A 19,012-nucleotide genomic window follows, 5' to 3' on the forward strand; every position below is an offset into this window, starting at 1 on the left:
GGGAGACAATAAACCAAGTTCTCCAACAATTCAAGCAGAAAACATAAAAACTGGTACAGCGTCAAGACGTCATTAGAAGTCATTCATGTAAATTATGCTAAGTTAAAAATATCGACAATCTAGGACAAAAGTGACCATTTCAATTTAGTTCTACTTGTAAGTTGCTAAAACGAATGACTGTGTAATTCATATTGATATTGTACAGCTACCGGGGTGCCACATGTGGAACAGGATCTGCTCACCCTTCCGGAGCACCTGAGATCACCCCCAGTTTTGGTGGGGTTCCTGTTGCTTAGTCTTAAGTTTTATCTATTTTGTGTACTATTATTTGTATGTTTGTCTTTTTTTTCTTTTTTAGCCATGTCGTTGTTAGTTTATTTTCTATCATTGAGGTTGAATGTCCCTCTGGTATCTTTTGCCCTCTTCTATTAATAAAATGAAGTACTAATTTTGAAACATGAGTCTAAAAATTCAATTTCATTCTAACTCTATAGTATACGAGACCACGTTTAAAAGCTTCCATGTTGTTGAGTGCTGGGATATGGGGAGGGAGTAGCATCTGAGACACCAAGTACCTTACCGTTTTCACATGTTTTTGAATAAAAAAAATACATCTATATAAAATTATTATTGTCACGCTTTTTCAAGGAGAGATAAATAGATTTGACCAATATCAAATGCATATACTACTGTTTTAATCGTATCGTTAAAAGATTAAAATTTTATCTGTTTTGGATTTTTTTCAGTATTCTTACAAAGCAGTATGATTATTTTATATTAATTTCTTCATCTCATATTAACACAGATGTGATATTTTCAAGCGGTTCATCCCTACTAAGAGGTTATGTGTATTTCGCAACCCAATATATTTACTTGATTTAAAACTTCTCCCAAGGAATGAACTATAATAAGCAAATATACAAATACCAAATTGTAGTCACATGTGTATGTCTCATCGTTCCATTTATTAACCAGGATGTAAGTATGAATATATAATTACAAAATTATACCGAAGGATAGTCAGAAATTTTATAAAAAAAGGTTACAGGATTTCCTTATGCAATGTTTTGCAAAGTTAATGATTAATTTGTATCTGGTGTAATTTTCGATGAAAAAAGGTACATGATTTAAAAATTTCCCATGCAAAATTTTGAAAAATTGAGTCGGGTAAGAAAAGTATCAATGTCCTTGGCTCATGAAGGAGAATGGTCAACTTCAACAAAAATCGTATAGATAATAAACGATATCCTCGTATTCGTTTTTCTTGCTTTGTCAATATCAGTAATGATTTAAATTAGTGAGTAGCTGTTGGTACCACTATTTAACGTCAAACCAAGACGATTTGACATACATTGCTTTAACAAAAATGTTACAACAATGTGAAGTTTGTATTGTTTTTAATCAAAAGGCATCTAAGGAAAACTTAAATCAAAATATTTGAATTTGTACGCATAGTAAAGGTGATAATTGCTTCTTATGGAATTAAGGTATTTTTTTTAATTGCAATAGATTTGTTAAGCTGTCTTGTGGGATTTGTATAAAGGGATATGTCCTTCAATTCGGCAACAAAGTTGAACAGCAATCGAAATCAAAATTTCAAAAAAGGCGTTCCAAATCTGACTATAGTCATCTATGCCTGTGATAAAATAAACCTTATTGTTTTGTTTTTGTTTCCCCCCCAACTAATTCAACATTTAGAAAACATCATATTATTTATATCAAAGAATGACTTTATTTATGGTATTGTAAAAAATGATTTAGTTTCAAAATGAAATTGTACACAGCATGAATAAAGACATTTGCTTGTTTGATAGATTATCTAGGCGGATAGAACACATGTATATAGTCTACAATTAAATTGAGCGTCATCGTAATGTAATTTTATACATGTGTACTAAACATAAACATCTTTCATATACAAAAGCAAATCAAAATCACATGGTTTGGATTTTTCGGTCCATTTACTTACCCTTTTTAAAACTAGATAGAAAATAAATTAAAAAATTTTGCTCAACGGCCAGATGAATACTGAAAGACGAGTATAATGAGGTAAATTTTTTAATCCAGTATTATGTAGTTCAAGATTTTTTCTTAACTAGTATATTTCTTTTTAAAATTTATTAGATAGAAATTGCGATTGATTATAACAGAGACCTTTATACTTCTGACTATATAAAATCAAGGATTGATTTTGTTTTTTTTAGACATTTAGATATACTTTGTGAAATTAAAGATGAACAGTTTAAAGTACAATCGCCCTAGTGGTCTAGACTTGTGATTTCTTTTGTTGAACTGACAGAGAGAGGGAAATGTTTTGTCTTTGAAACATTTTAATCTGTTCATCGGGGGAAAAAATATCGTACTCGTATTTGATGAAATATCAGTGTTCGAATGTTTTCACAATTATTTTAAATGCGAAGGTTGTATTGCGGAAAGAGGCAAAGTCGGTGTTTATCTAGCTTCTGAGATTTTGTGTAGTCTTGATGATATGGGGATTGATATAGAAATTGTATAATTGTTTAAATTAAATGGTTTACTTTTTATGTATTGTTAATTGGTTGAAGATTTGTCTCATTGGCACTGATACCACATCTTCCTATATCTATTTACAAATGTTCTAATGGATGTAAACTATCTTTTAAGTAAGGCAATAACACTAATCTATTTTGTCAAAAATTAACTGAGTAAAATGTTTATTTCAGGCAAAATCCTAACTTTGATAAGTTGTTTTAACACATGATGGATTAAGTCACATCTAATGGCCTCGCCGTTTTATTAGTGCTCTCAAATATGTAATGGTAGAAACCGGGAACAAAGTTTTCCTGGTTGTACTGGTTGTAAATGATAAATAATTTATCATGTTGCTAGTTTTTAGGAATGCAGTCTGTTAAACCTTCGTCACCAACACCAAAAGCATTCTAAGTAACCGCTCGACTTTATTTGTCTGTTTGACGAAGAACTTTGGGTATAATTTTTTTTTCACTTAAATTTTATTATCTTATATGAAATAGAACGATTTCAAATTAAGCCTGTATAATGTTGAGTTGTAGAGTGTAAGCAGATTTTCATCTGCCGTGCAGCCATTTCTTGTAAGGCAATTTATAGAAATTTAACATCCCTCATTTTACACAATCATTTGAGCCAAACTTTTTTTTCATCTATGAAAGTGTGTGATTTTATATTTAGTCTGCAGTTTGAGGATTTTTGGTTGTAGCATGTTTGACATTTTACATTTGCTGTGCAACAACTCCTGTTAACTGATAGTTTTCAAGTTTACAACACCTAATGCACAGACAAAAACCCACTTTGTTGGCTTCTAATTTTACATCACTCATTTTACAAAATCGTTAGGCCAAACTTTTGTTTTACCTATTGAAGCAAGTGATTTTACATTTGGTCAGGAGATTGATCACGGCTGCTTGTAGTGTATCAGAAATTTCTGTTTGCCGATAGTTTTGAATTTTACAACACCAATGATCTTCAACATTCTTGGCTTCAATTATTTAAGGGAATGATCAGTCATACGTTTTTAAACATGTTACCTCAAGCACTTGCATTGAGCGGGACAAGAACGGTATTGATATTGTTAGACTAAACACTACAATATGTTTCCCTGTTTGAATGGGTTTACACTATTCCCTTTATAGCTTGCTGTTCGGTGTGAGTCAAGGTCAAGCTGAAGGTCGTACTTTGACCTATAATTGTTAACTTTTACAAATTGTGAATTAGATGGAGAGTAGTCTCACTGACACTCATGCCACATCTTCTTATATCTATATGGATATATATTGACATTGGCATGTCTTTATGGACGCCATCTCGAGTTGGTTGACCGTTATGGAATATCCGTTTCATTTGAAAAATATATAAAAATACCAAAATAATTAATGAAAGCCTTTTTGTTTTCTTTATCAGACAGGATTTTTTTCCAGTCACGAATACCTCTACCTTTCATAATCTGTCTTTGTACTGTGTTCCCTTTCAGCAGACTTTATTAAGAGTCAAAAACGTCTGCTACTGAGTGCACTAGGGTAAAGCATTGAGACATATTTTTATAATTGTCAGCTGCAAGGTCACCAAATATTTTATGTTTCTTAGTGAATACATTGAACTAATTGAAGGTACAAAAAGCGCAGAAGAGACTTTAGATTCAAATTGCTTCACCAAGTTAGACGTGCACGATTTTCTCATGGTGTCCTCAACGTGAAAAGGAGAAACTGAACGGGGACCTATACAGGTCGAGACAGTACATTTGTAAACAATATCTGCACTTAAACCAATGCACGTCTGAATACTAGTTCTAGATTTTTGTAACCTGATATTATTTCACCGATATATATTTTAATAAGGTTTGTTTTTGATGTCATATTTTAAAACGTCTTTAATTTTGACTTTTATATTGCGTTTTAAAAACTCCTTGATTGACCTCCATAAAGAGTACTGGTTATGAAATGCATTCCGGATGAGATATTTTGTAATAAGACATTGAGTAAGGTATTCGACATTTTTATGTAAATAAATGAAAATGTAAGACCTGTACTGGAAAATGTGTATTTTAAAACAGCAGTTCTAACTTCTCATCTTCCAGTATACGGAATCTATTGATTGATTGGATGGTTATTATTGTCCAGTGGCAAATATCACTACAAACCATTAAAAGTCTGAAATGGCCTATATCTGTACTCGACTGTACTGATTTTTACTCGACCAGTCTGAATTCGTCTGAGATTTACTTGATAGTACTCGACTGTAGTCTGAACCATACTTAACAGTCTGAATGTGTACTTGACCAGTACTTAGCCGTTTTAGACGAGTCTAAACCGTACTCGACCTAGTCTGAACCATACTCGACCTAGTCTGAACCATACTCGACCTAGTCTGAACCATACTCGACCAAGTCTTAACCAAACTAGACCTATTCTTTGTATCTATCAACTGAATTTTATCAATTTAGGATTTTTTTTAATAAAAATAAAATTTGAACAACAACTCGAAAGTAAAAATGTATTCCGATACACTATTGAAATAAAAAATTTCAGAATAATTAATCATAATATAACTTCAACTCAATATTAATCAACACTAACATAATAATATATATCAACTTTTAAAATATAAATAAAACAAGCTGATCAAATAATCTAAAAAAATGAATTGTGACTAATATTTTAAATCTTATTCAAAATTTTATGAATATTTCGGAAGTATTTTATGGTAACTGGACTATTCTCACCATTAACTTAAGCCTAGTATAGATTTATGGTGTCAGTTGAGTTCATGTAATAATGCAGTGAATGTGTTTTTATTTATTAAGATATCTATAAAATAGTATATAAAACAACTTGATAAATTTAAAAAAAATGAGAGCTTAATTGTTTTGTTTTTTTAAACCAAGAATTTAATATAATCATTATAATAGATTTCCATAGCAATCCTTGATAACCTTTTTGAAAAATGAAATGTATTCCAAAGTAACAGTAAAATTTTTTTTCAATTAATTTATGTAATTTCGTGAAATTAACATGGCATACATAAAGAACTTTAATATATTCTAATTACCTCAGTACATGTGTGTTATACAGGTAAAAAGAAAGCCCTATTTTCTTAAGTTCGCGTATTACTGATCTAGTACATACATGTATATTCGAAAGGCCTTGTTATTTAAAATTTAAACAGGATGTTGCAATTTTGAATCAATGATATTTAGAATTTAATACCTCTGACAAGGTGTGATCTTATTTATGAGTTTGCCCCCAAGCAGAGGTTATACTTTATATTTCACCACTAATCAGAAAAACTATTTTATTTTTTTATTCAATTTTATCCCTTTTTGATATAAGTTATATATAATATATTTTTTTTTATCCTAAATATAATCATAGATATATTTCTTTTATAAGGTTAAAATCTTTTATAAATTTTGTTGGCTGTTGTTATATATGTCAGTTAAAAAGAAATTTTAACAGTTAACAAAGTAGAGGTTTTTTGGTCTAGTATGGTTCAGACTGGTCGAGTATTGTTCAGACCTTTGGTTAAGTATGGTTTAGACTAGAAAAATAGGTCGAGTACATGTTGAGAATGGGTTAAGACTGTTTCAGACTGGTCGAGTAATAGTTCAGACTATTTTAAACGGCAAAGATAAGGGTCAAGTCCGATTTAGTACAGTCAAGTATGGTTCAGACTGGGGTCGAGTAATGTCAAGTAAAAGTCAGACCAATTCAGACTGGTCGATTAAAAATCAGTACAGTCGAGTACAGATAAAATAGGCCATTTCAGACTTTAATGGTTTGTAGTGTATAACATGTACACCCGGACGAGAATACGTTGACGTGATGTGAAAATGAACTATTTATGTTGTCAAGACCTATATACTTTTGCGATTTTGAACTAGTTCAAAAGACAACAGTCATTATTCCCGGAGCGATACGAGTTGAAGGCTAGAGACTTCGTTCTATTAAGATATGTGCTTTGGGCGAAGCAGAAAATAATAAAATTTCAAGGTTTTTGTTAGCCCTAAAGGGATTTTGGGTGTTTTTTTTCCACTAAAGGTGAGTTTACGTTATGTTGGAAGTACCGACAACGTTAACCATAGTTGCGGGTATTTCTTACCAATGCCCGTAATAAAAAAATCCGCTTATTTTACTCCAGTTATACGTATCATCGTACACCTACATGTCTTATTTCACTGCATGTGTATTCCTCTTGCATTTATTCTTTGAGTAGTTTTTAAAATGCATACATAATATAAACAAATCACCGACGATTTATTTTTATTTACTAATACGATAAATAAACAGCCAAAAAAAAAAATAAATAATAATATAAATAAAAAATGACGTTTTTTTTCTAGAATTATGAAAATTTAATAAAAGTGAATTATTTCTAAAGTAACATAAATTTACAACATACTTATGTAAAAAAAAGATATTGCAATGGTATTACAAAATTCGGCTTGTGTTAATCTTATGATTTACCGAAATGTTAGGTATGTCCTGTTCAAAGGATATAAATTAACAAGAAACCCAGATTTTGGATAAAAATCTAAAACTTCGACCCCATTCATCTCTTAGTAGCAAATGGAGGTACATGTATATTTTTTAATTGCACATATGAGTTTCAGTCGTAAAGAATAGGTGGTATGCAAAATTCTTTAAAAAACCACCGTGGGATCAAAACAGTGAAACTTTATTCTTTATTCAGTTTTTACACGTACAATTCAGTGCCGGCGGACTCGGTGAATAAACGTTTTTTCAAGCCAATAAACCCACGAATTAGCACCTTCAATAGACAGAAATTATTGTATTAAAATAAAATAAACAAGTTGTCGACATTCCACTTTGACTTGTTTGTGTCCTGAGTTAAAAAGCTAGGTGCATTCTTAGACTTAGATTGCCAAATTGTGTGTCAAACTTAAACGACTTAAATAAACTCTCAAAGCATTTAAAATTTAACCCTATGAAAAATGTAAAATTGATGAAATCTTTAGTTGTTTGTTTTACTGTAGTGGGTCCACTAACTATATTTACTCAACATATGGGGATTAAAGGTACATTGTAGAAAACAAAATATATACTTTTTAGGACCGTCAATTGCCCCCCCCCCCCAAAAAAAAAAGAAAAAAAAAAGAGAAGAAAAGTAAGAATGAGACAATTATTTTATTAGCATATAATAATAATTTGAGTATCTTACTTACTTACTTACAAAGGACTCTTTCTATAATATGTAACTCTATACAAATGTATATCAACGAACTACATCTTCGATAAACCAAATGACACCCTTGATACATGAACATGATACGGGTGATTATGAATGTAAAATAGGTAACATTTACAATTGGTGTTTGCCATGTTATAGCTTAATTACACAAAGAAGAGGATTAGTACTCTGTTTCCATTATAACTTCATTGTCATATTTTAGATTCTATCTTCAACAGTTTTTGAACACCATCCATGTCAAAATGTTTGTTAACATCGGAATTACCTTTAATTATATACATTTATTTAAAATCCAGCAGCGTTCTGTTAACATAATGAAAACATAAATAGCAAATACATGAATTTAATGTGTTACTGGACAATTATCCATTTTGAGAATATTATTAAACATTAGATCTTTATAGTGTCCGTAACTCAAATTAACCTTTACTAAAGAATTGAATTTTCATCTGTGACCCCGCAAAAAAATAAAATTGAATGCAAGTGTGGACACAGATCAGTGTGAATAGTTTCTAATAAAAAAATAGGTCCACTCTTGATAGTTTTGATATTCTTCACGTATAAAGTAATTCATATTTTTCACTAATCAAGAATAGGGTATGTTTTTGCAGAATTTTTTTTTCTTTTTTTCTGTGATTTTTTTGTTGTTTGAATTCTGTTAGTTAATTGTATTGAAATTGTATAGAATATTAATTTATACGCAAAGACATAAAAGAGTTTAATTTTACATGCAGTGTCTGTAACTAGCACGTAACTTCCCAGATACAAGTTATAATATAAAACACATCTGGTTGTTTGTCAGAATATTTTTTTTTCAAATGTGTTGACCTTAATTTTTGCCCCTAAGTGCAATCTAACTGTTTCTTTTATTATATTTTACCCGGCGAATATTAGTGGCTGAATCTGCAGCAAACACGTTAATTGGTTGTTGGTCACTTAACGTCCAATGAGAAATATTTCATGTATGGTCTGGACCAAAAATTACCATATTTCTGTTCCCCACACACCATTGGGGGACAGCAAGGGAAACTAATCATATACTTTCATAGGCTATTGCTTTTTATCCGTGTTTTCTTCGGACATGGGATTGTGCATGACATATTTTGCAACAGGAAGTTAAGTTTGCATCAACCAATCAATCAACTGAAGTGGAAAACAGAACACAAATATAGTTTTTAATGAACAAGTAAACATATACATACTCAAATGTTATATTTGTGACACATTGTTGGTTTGTTGTACTATTGTGTATGCATTATTTGAAGTTCTCCTAAATGCTTAAAATTGTTTGTATCTATTACCATTTACTTCTTTCACTGTACGTATGAAACAAAATGAAACTATTTAACATGTATTATTTGCGTTAGAATAGGAAGATGAACAACGGACTACAATAATGACGAAAGATGCAGAGGTAGTCAGTGTGTGCCGCCCTTTCAATAACACATGCATATTTATTTTTTATTTTGCGATTAATTTTATACGATGCAGCCTTATATATGTAATATTATCCTTATTTTTGTTATATTTTTTTATTTGTTTGGCAGGATTGAAACTTTTCTCAAAACTCTTGCCTGTGTCAGCATTGCAACTGCATATCCTAACTTTAAAGATATCATTCCGAATGGAAACGTAGTACCACATCCATGTAAAGCGAACTACGTGTGGCATGGTGTAGGCCACAACAATCCACTTGGAGGTGGAAGTAGAAACCAGTTTGGTTTAGATTTTAAAGCAGCAGGAACGGTATGTTGAAAGTATAACTTCTTTTATACAACACGAATATTACAAATTGATTAAATTCTTATTTGTTTGTAGTCTCGTGTTCATCTTAATATACTGAATCATTAGGTGCGTTTTGTAAAGCCTGACAGGGATAAAGAACAGGACAGGAAATTGTAAAAGAGGTATTTTGGAAACGGATAGACATGTTGTATTGCAAGATGCTATATACCTCCGATGAAAGAGTTGTTGCAAGGGTTCTCGAACGTCCAAACTTTGATGCAATCTCCCGGCGCGAAGCATTTAATTTCACAGTTTGCACTAGATATACCAAAGATAAAGCTTGTCATAATCGTATGAAAGTTCCTCATAATTTATAGTCAGGCAGGTGCAAGAATTTCTCGCTGCATTGAAGACCCATTGGTGGCCTTCGGCTGTTGTCTGCTCTTTGTCGGGTTGTTGACACATTCCCCATTTCCATTTTCAATTTTATTAGTATATATATGGAAAACGTTGATAAAAGACGTCAAGTAGCACACATGTACCAGTAAAGTAAAGCTTCAATGAGACAGAAAATTGAGAAAAAATGTCAAGGATAAAACATTTATGTATTCACATTTGAACCACTATTCTACTTTTTTTTGTCAAACATGTTATACACATTTGATGGAGTATTTGTAGTTTATTGCTCAGCCAAAACATCTTACGTTGAATATCAAATAACTGATTCTCCTTTTTATTTTTACTTATCAATAGTCATAATCAATTATATAATGACACAAGACATATTAATATATTTTACCCTTCCGCTTGAGCTTGAGAAAGTAGGCATATATTAAGAAAAATGAATGCTACAAAGATGCATGCTTTCCATTGTGGGGATACGTGGGATAACCGAGCCATTAATCTTTGGGTCGTGTGTAGCATGATATAGAAACCTTTTGTGGTCATGTTGTGGCTTATTGACTTTTGCCCTACCATTTTTTCCACTGGCTGCAGAACTATTCTGTTCAACCCAAAGTGGGGTTTCCTAGCTTAACCATATCTAAGTACTTTGATCTTTATACATTGGTATTTTATTGACAACCATACGGTATCAACTTTTATTTTTATTCTCGTCATAATAGGTAAGGAATAGACTTTTGATGGTTTCTTATCTTATCTTCGTCTGTTTTTTCATGATAAAAGCAGGTTAATTCTTTTAGCATATAACTTATAATATGTTCATACATTTAGTCGTGGACACCTGAATTGTGTAGAAAAGATTCTGACGGAGACGGACGAACAAATGGCGAAGAACTTGGAGATCCTAACTGTGTTTGGAAGCAAGGGGACTTTCCATCACGTTTAAAAGATATTACACACCCAGGTGAGATTTAAAAGTAGAGTGAGATGTGTTTCGATCAAAAGGTCTTGTGACATTCTCGGTTTTAATCGGAATTTGTATTTATCAAGCTTCATTTCCATTCTTTAATTTTTTTTATAAATGTCGAAAATAAATTGTTCGCTAGATTTTTCATTATGAATGTCTGAATCTTTTCTTGTCCTAAAAGTAAAAACCATTTCAGAGAATTTGTGAAAAGAGTATTAACTGAAACACAGTCACATATTCTCTGGTTCATGTAAGAAATCAGATATTTGTATCCCGTGTGTGTGTGTGTCCATTCGTTCGCCCGTAACACTTATGTATTATTGAAGTAGTACCGGCTGCGGGAATAATCTAAAAAGAAACCATATTCAACAGCGGGTTTTAGATAGCAGGGTTCGTTTTATATTTATCAATTTTCTGTAAAGTGTTCAGCTGTTTTCTGATTGTCTTTTGGTTATGATTTTTTCCCTTTTTTCTTTATGTTGCTTGTGGGTTATACTGATGTTATCGACGTCATTGAGCACATATCATACAACCAAACATTACACAAGATCTTATAAATACATATGACAATTTTCAGGAGTGTGTACATTATCAGATGGATCTGTCTGCGATGCTGACAAGGGATGGGTAGATTGTCAAGTGGAAGATGGACTGAAAAATTGCGATGTTATGAAAGAACCAGGTAAAACCAAAAAAGAAAAGCAAATATAATAAAAAAAAAATTTTTGTATGAAATAATTTTATGAGATTAAAGCAACTTTGGTATACAATTTTATCCACACTTTTTTCTTTTTTTTTACACAGTCTTTTACGAGTTTATTTACAACCACTGGGTCGATGCTGGTGGAGATTTATTTCCCCGAGGGTATCACAAGCCCAGCGGTCAGCACTTTTTGTGCTGACATGAATAATCATTGATATGGTTATATTTAGATTTTTTTGAAATACTAAGGCTTTTCTTCCTCAGGCATATCTTATCTTAGCTGTATTTGGCAAAACTTTTAGGAATTGTGGTCCCCAATGCTCTTCAACTTCGTACTTTATTTGGGCCCTTTTAACTTTTCTGGGTTCTTGCGTCACTGATGAGTCTTTCGTAGACGAAACGCGCGTCTGGCGTACATATCAAATTTAGTTCTGGTATCTATGATGAATGATGAGATTATTTACGTCGTACACATTTTGTTTTCAGAGACATTAAATGCAACCATTCGCTTTCCTGAGACGGCAGTGCCAGCTGAAGAAACAACATATTCTTGTATGATCTTCAATCTTCCTTCTGACCAAGATTATCATCTGATGGCATATGAACCTTACATAGATAATCAGATGGTCATGCATCATATAATAATTTACGGATGTGATCCTACTGGTAGGTACAATATGATAACAACACACATTGTATGTGTCCGAAGCGTTTGTCTGAATTTAACTTAATTTAACATGCTCAATGCCGAATAATTTAAAAGTCAAAGATGTCTGAAAAGTGACAAAATTGTCCAAATAAAACTCATTACATACAACCAAACAAATACCTTTCAAAAGAATATTATCAGATTGAAGTATATACAGTCCTATTTTGATAAACATATATATTAAACTACACATGAAAAAATGCACAAATCTGTTATGTTTCACAAATAATGTTGTTTGTGCCTTCCTTGCAATGTGTTGCTGAAGTTTAAACATATAAATAAAGGCAACAGTAGTATACCGCTGTTCGAAATCCATTAATCGATAGAGAAAAAAACAAATCCGAGTTGCAAACTAAAACTGAGGGAAACGCATCAAATATAAGAGAACTCCGACACAACAAAAACACAACATTAAAATGTAACACACACAGAAACGAACTATAATATAATAATGACTTTATGTCTGTTATTCCGACAAGACTATATAACTTGCAATAATGCCATCCATATCTTTCTTATGACATGAGTTATAACAACCCATTCTTATTATCCGTTGACAAATTTAGAAATTACTAGAGTATCATTGTTTCAACACGCTTAGGCAAAGTTTACGTAATGTGGATTTGACTATACTTGTTTTTTTTTTATCGATTTTGATATTTCATTAGTGTCCTACAGAGCACTGAAACTATGTCAGCATGATATGTTGACTGAGTGTTTAACCTCAATTTTAAAGTTGCAATGTTTAAAAAATGTGTTAAGTTCTTAGTTTCTCGATTGGAGCAATTCCCCAGTTATAATACTTAATATCTGAACCACTTGCATCTGATACAAAACATGTTGTATAATTATGATAATGTAATGGACTCCTTATTTTGACAAAATTAAAATGGGGTTAACATTGGCTTACACTTTTGGAGCACATGAGATCACCCCAAAAATTATTTTTTATGGGGGGGGGGGGGGGTTCGTGATGATCAGTTGTTAGTTTTCTATGTTGTATTGTGTGAACTGTTGTCTGTCTGTTTGTATGTTTGTCTTTTTTCTTTTTTTTAGCCGCCATGACGTTTCAGTTTATTTTAGACTTATGTATAAATAAATGTGAATGGTTCTTTGGTATATTTCACCTTCTTGGATCAATACCTTGACAGTAAAGCTTACGATACGAGTATTAACTGTCGAGATGACACAACTTTCATTTGAATCGGAGAAGAAATTAAATAAATTTATGTTTATACTTATATAGAGGACCCAGTGCCAGACGAACAGCTCAACACAGTCACCAAGTGTGGCATGGGAGCAGGTGGTAGCTGTAATAAAATGATTGGACTATGGGCGGTTGGATTTACAGGATATTGCATAGATGGACCAATGGGATTCCGTTTTGGCAAAAGTGGATTCAAACAGGCCGCAATTGAGGTTTGAAAGTAGAAAAAATATTAAAAATAGGATTTCATAAAAAGAAAAAAATGTATACACTCACTCATAGTTCCTCTGATTGTGTAGATCATCAAGTTTTATAAAGAGGTATAATAACAATATTATGAAACTTTCATATAAAGATAAGATGTGGTATGATTGCCAATGAGACAACTCTCCACAAGAGACGAAATGAAACAGAAATTTACAACTATATGTCACCGTACGAGCTTCAGCAATGAGAAAAGCCCACACCGCATAGTCAGTTATAAAATACATGTTTGCATTAGGCTTTCAAACATTTTGAGTATAAAGAAAAAACACACAATTTATCTTATTTTTAAATTTGATATATACAATATCTAAAACGACTTTTGACTTCACACCTATGTGATGATATGATCAACATCCTCGCTCTAACGAAGTTTTACTACAAATATGTCGATTTTAGTCAAATGTATTTTTGAGTAATTTCGTGTAACACTATCATTAACTATTTGTTGAAAGACACGTTCAACTTTATTATAACAATCATAACATCTTGATGTCACTGTGAATTCGAAGTTATATTTTGTCAGTACAGTGATCGTACGTAGGTTGTCAGTTTATCATTTTTTTTTTTAAATTATTCGGCTTAAAAAGAGTTGAGGTCATATACTTTCCGAAAACTCCATGAAATGTTATAAAACAGGAACAAATGCTTCTTCATGAAAAAAAAAACCCTCAAGCATTTGAAGAAACATATTCAATTACAATATTGTGATCGTATTTACTGATAAAAAAATTGAGTTTTATTTATGCAGTCGACTAAATGTCAGTATTTATGATTATTTTTGTTAAAAATGATGACTGCTGTTGAAGAGAGAGAAAAAAACCAACACATTTTTTTATCAAAAAGATTTATGGTTTTAAATGATAATTTTATCATTTCATAGTTTCACTGGAATAATCCACAGCGAGTAGCAGATTGGAAAGATTCCTCGGGAGTAACTCTTTATTATACTCCAAAACTTCGAGATAATGATGCTGCCATTATGCAGACTGGTCAGTCACATATTGAAATTCCACCTGGACAGCAGAGTTATACAGTAGTTGGGAAATGCCATTCGGAATGTACAAGAACATTAATACAGGCACCAATTAACATATTCTGGGCAACAAACCATATGCATTATTTAGGTAATAACTATTCCTTCCTTTAGAAAGCCTGTATTAAAAATAGATGTCAATACTATCTGAATTTGTAAATTCATAACATAAGGATGAATGTAGATATAACAGACCAAGAATGTGTTGATTCCTTTAATTATAGCTAATAACCTTTTACAAACGATAGTTAAAGTATTTGTTGTATTCTAGTGTACGTATCTACTCGAAGTAATTGTTCCTTTGATTTAAAAATAAACTTTTTGAACACTGCAACCTATTATGTTAATGGATGGTTTCCATTCGTGGTAAAAAGTAAATACAGAGAGTTGAATTCCGGGCATTTAATTTCAGAAAATGTTTATAAAATGAGTATGATAATGGAGAAGCAATGATTGAATGTCGTGTGTTAGTATTATTGATAAACAGTTATAACGTAATTACCTGAGTTAGCTATAGAGTTGAATAGGATAGTCTTATATTTAAGGTGAGTTTTGTAACAAGCTAGATTAAATGAATAAAATATGAGTTTGTTGTCTAAATATTTCAGGACATGAAATGAATATTCAAGTATACAGAGACGGTGTGTTTTATACAGAACTTACAAATGATGCAATCTATAACTATGACAGTCCTGTAGAGACCAAGTGAGTGCACACATCAAATTTCATAGATCTAAGTAAATCTAAAAAAATGAGTTGTGAACATTTTTGGAAGAAACCAAAATTTGAAAATTGAAGTAATTATTATATTATACCTGTAAAGCTCAGCAATCAAATTTGCAGGAAATATTAGGTCCTCAATGCTCTTCAACTTTGTAATTGTTTGGCTTTATATCTATTTTGATATGAGCGTCACTGATGAGTCTTATGTAGACGAAACGCGGGTCTGGCGTACTAAATTATAATCCTGGTACCTTTGATAACTGTTTGATATGTAATTTTAGGTACTCAACTGCAGTTCAAGTGCTACCAGGAGACGAAATTGTAACAACATGCAAGTACAAATCCCTTTCTAGGCCAAAGACTACGTTTTTTGGTGATGCTACAAGTGATGAGATGTGTTTCGGATTCATGGCTTTTTACCCTGCTGCAAACATGCCATTCTCTACGTGTACAGCATGGAAAGATATCTCAATGTGCAATTTGTGGATTACACGAGAACATGAAGATTGCAAATGGTCTGATTTTATGTTTGTCAATGTAAATGAAACAAAGCGCGTAAAAGATGAAGTAATGGCAAATTGTAAACCGTTCGGGAATTGTCTTTCTGAATGCAAAGCGACACTTGAGGTCCTATTTGCAGAACATCCATGCATGAAAGGTGACGTATACGAATTGATCAGACAAATGTCTATTCGGTGGGATAATAAAGAAATGCAGGCATTCATTGTAGCAGCTGATTCATGTAAAGCAGAAATGGCTGCCGATGCATACCTTCAAAATCTTCAAAATGACAATACCAATGGATCTGACCGTTTGGGTGGGATCAGTTCAGTACTGTTAACTCTGATTGTGTATATTGTGAAAAAATAAATATTCTTCACTCTTTGTAGTCTTAAATCAAAAGTTCAATAAGAGGTAAAATATACAACAATTGAACCTCGTACTTTCAATTGAACATCTTCTTCGTCATTCTTGAAAAACCCGCATCTACCACTAATAGGTATAATACACAAAAGTCGATGACACAAACTCCTAGGCTATCATTTCGATAGTTGATAACATCCTACTTCGATTAGATGAAGCGTATCGCTTTCCTATTCCTTAATGCAGAAGTCAACTAATCTAACTTAAACTTTTGCTGTGTTAAGTCAACTGTAGCCACATCATACACACCACTAAAGATGATGTCGAGAACAATTTGCTTTTGTTTATTTATGCAAACTGTCCGAAATACCTGCATTTACGCTGATCGATTATACCATACGGTTCAGGTTTGACTTCACCAGTTATGATACAAAAAACTCTATTAAGGATATAAAAATACAACTTCGACTTACCATTGAGAGATAATCATACAAAGGAATTAAAATTGAAGATGCGAGATCTTTTTATTGCTCATCCCTTTAAAAAAAAGGGGCCATCCCGGAGCATAGAGTTTTAGTATCTCTTTGGTGCTCTCACATAAAAAAATGGTTCCCATCTTTAAAGGTTATATAGTGTATTTTTTTCCTATTTTCAACGAATTTTACTGCATAATTTTGTGTTAATGCTTTATGCATATTTCATGAATTTAAATTAATAATTGACATTATTGTTTCCAGTATTTATATAAGTTTACTAATGATACTTAGAGAATGGTCTACTTAAAATCCATCCTTAACTCTTCTTACGCCTTCAGTAATATTTCAAACATATCTCAATATTGTCTTCTGATTTTGTTGCAAATTTGAGGACAGGTGGTCATCACGGTATATTAAATAGAGAATAAGTATATTGACTGGACAGAACAGGGGGTCATCATGGTAAATTAAATAGAGAATAAGTGTATTGACTGAACACGTGCTAAATTATAATCCTGGTACCTTTGATAACTATTATATCGTTGATACGTCAAGTCAGTACTCTATTATTGTACTTAACCTGCAGTCTAGAAAAAAATTTGCAATTGTTGTTTATTGTGTTAGTGTTATTCATTTGATATAAATATTGCAGAACATCCCCCTTTAAAAAGACATCATATCTGTCGGAGAAATATATAGTACAATGAAATGTACATGTTACCTGTTGAAAGAAATTGATGGTGAACGAATTCGTTTGAGTATGGACTAAAATATCAACAATAAGCATAAATCATAATGTTTAAAGGTTTTAAACAAAACCATATTAACAAGTGAAATATGTTTTTGTCGTTGCATACATGGGAAACAAGGACAGGTTGAAAAGGTCCTTCACGAATAATTAAATAATTTTATAATAACTACTATATAAATATTCCCGAGGAAAAGTGATAACTTTAAACTGTAAATTTACTTTGTATAAAGTGTCGAATTTATCTAAAACACTTAAGTTTTCTTCCCCAAGGCGTATATCCCCTTAGATTTATTTGGCTATAGTTTGTGATAACATTTTGTGAGGGAATTTGATGTTTGTTATACCACTGTTCATTTCAACGCACTTTATGACGATACCACTTTATCAATATGAATGAGATTTTTTGCAGTGTTTTAAGAAATAATTTTACTTTAAAACCACGTACCATTTGTGAACTATTAAATGTTTGACAAGGACGAATTTTCTGTATAAAGTCAATAATTGTGTGAACTTTTGAAGCTCAAACATTTTATAGCTTTAAATACGCCAATGAAAGGTCCAAAAACTATACCAATACAGAACGATATATTTTTGAAATTTTAGCAAAACTTTTGGTCGACAAATATTAATTCGTTATTGCATAAATATCAACTTGAAATATCTGTCATTTTCTCCCTATCCAGTTTACCCATATTACTTTTTATAATGTGGACTGGACATTGTTATTGAATCTTATGCAATTTGATTGGATTAAGTTCTTTTTGGTTACCTTCAAACTGTTCATGCTTTTCGTACGAGTATATTGATTAAATCAGACCGTGCGTGAATGTGTACATTTATCTAAATGACCTGCATACTGGACACTTGACCAGTCCATATTTACGTTTTATAAATGAAACTTAAGATATGAAAGGTAACAATTGCCACTTCTTTATATTTTCACATAATTTTCCGAATTCACATTAGATAAAAGAGGGACGAAAGATACCAAAGGGACAGTCAAACTCATAAATCTAAAACAAACTGACAACGCCATGGCTAAAAATAAAAAAGACAAACAGAAAAACAATAGTACACACGACACAACATAGAAAACTAAAGAATAAACAACACGAACCCCACCAAAAACTAGGGGTGATCTCAGGTGCTCCGGAAGGGTAAGCAGATCCTGCTCCACATGTGGCACCCGTCGTGTTGCTTAAGTGATTACAAATCCGGTAAATAGTCTAATTCGGTAGGTCATATTCATGAAAGGGAAGGGGATTGTAGTTACGACGTAAGGAACATATCCGATATCATTTGTGAAACGGTTATTCCATAACGGTCAACCAACTCGTGATGGCGTCCGTAAAATTTACGAAGGGATGATTTCAACTTCACCATTTGGAACTCTTGGTTTAATAGCTTCCTTGTGAGCAGCAAACCTCTATCAAGAAAATCATGATAGGAAATGCAAGCACGGGAAT

General features: G+C 32.0%; 1 protein-coding gene across 1 annotated transcript; it reads left to right on the forward strand.

Annotated features, from left to right (window-relative positions):
- Nucleotides 1-1,947: 1,947 nt before the first annotated feature.
- LOC143063510 (tyramine beta-hydroxylase-like) lies at nt 1,948-16,340 on the forward strand. Its single transcript, XM_076235713.1, has 9 exons — nt 1,948-2,049; nt 9,267-9,465; nt 10,678-10,810; nt 11,391-11,495; nt 12,003-12,182; nt 13,472-13,644; nt 14,580-14,823; nt 15,341-15,437; nt 15,737-16,340. Exons 1-9 carry the CDS (start codon nt 2,045-2,047, stop codon nt 16,323-16,325), a joined length of 1,725 nt encoding a protein of 574 aa, XP_076091828.1. The 5' UTR covers nt 1,948-2,044; the 3' UTR covers nt 16,326-16,340.
- Nucleotides 16,341-19,012: the final 2,672 nt, after the last annotated feature.

The sequence above is a fragment of the Mytilus galloprovincialis genome, chromosome 2 (assembly GCF_965363235.1).
Source record: "Mytilus galloprovincialis chromosome 2, xbMytGall1.hap1.1, whole genome shotgun sequence".
Taxonomy (NCBI): Eukaryota; Metazoa; Mollusca; class Bivalvia; order Mytilida; family Mytilidae; genus Mytilus; species Mytilus galloprovincialis.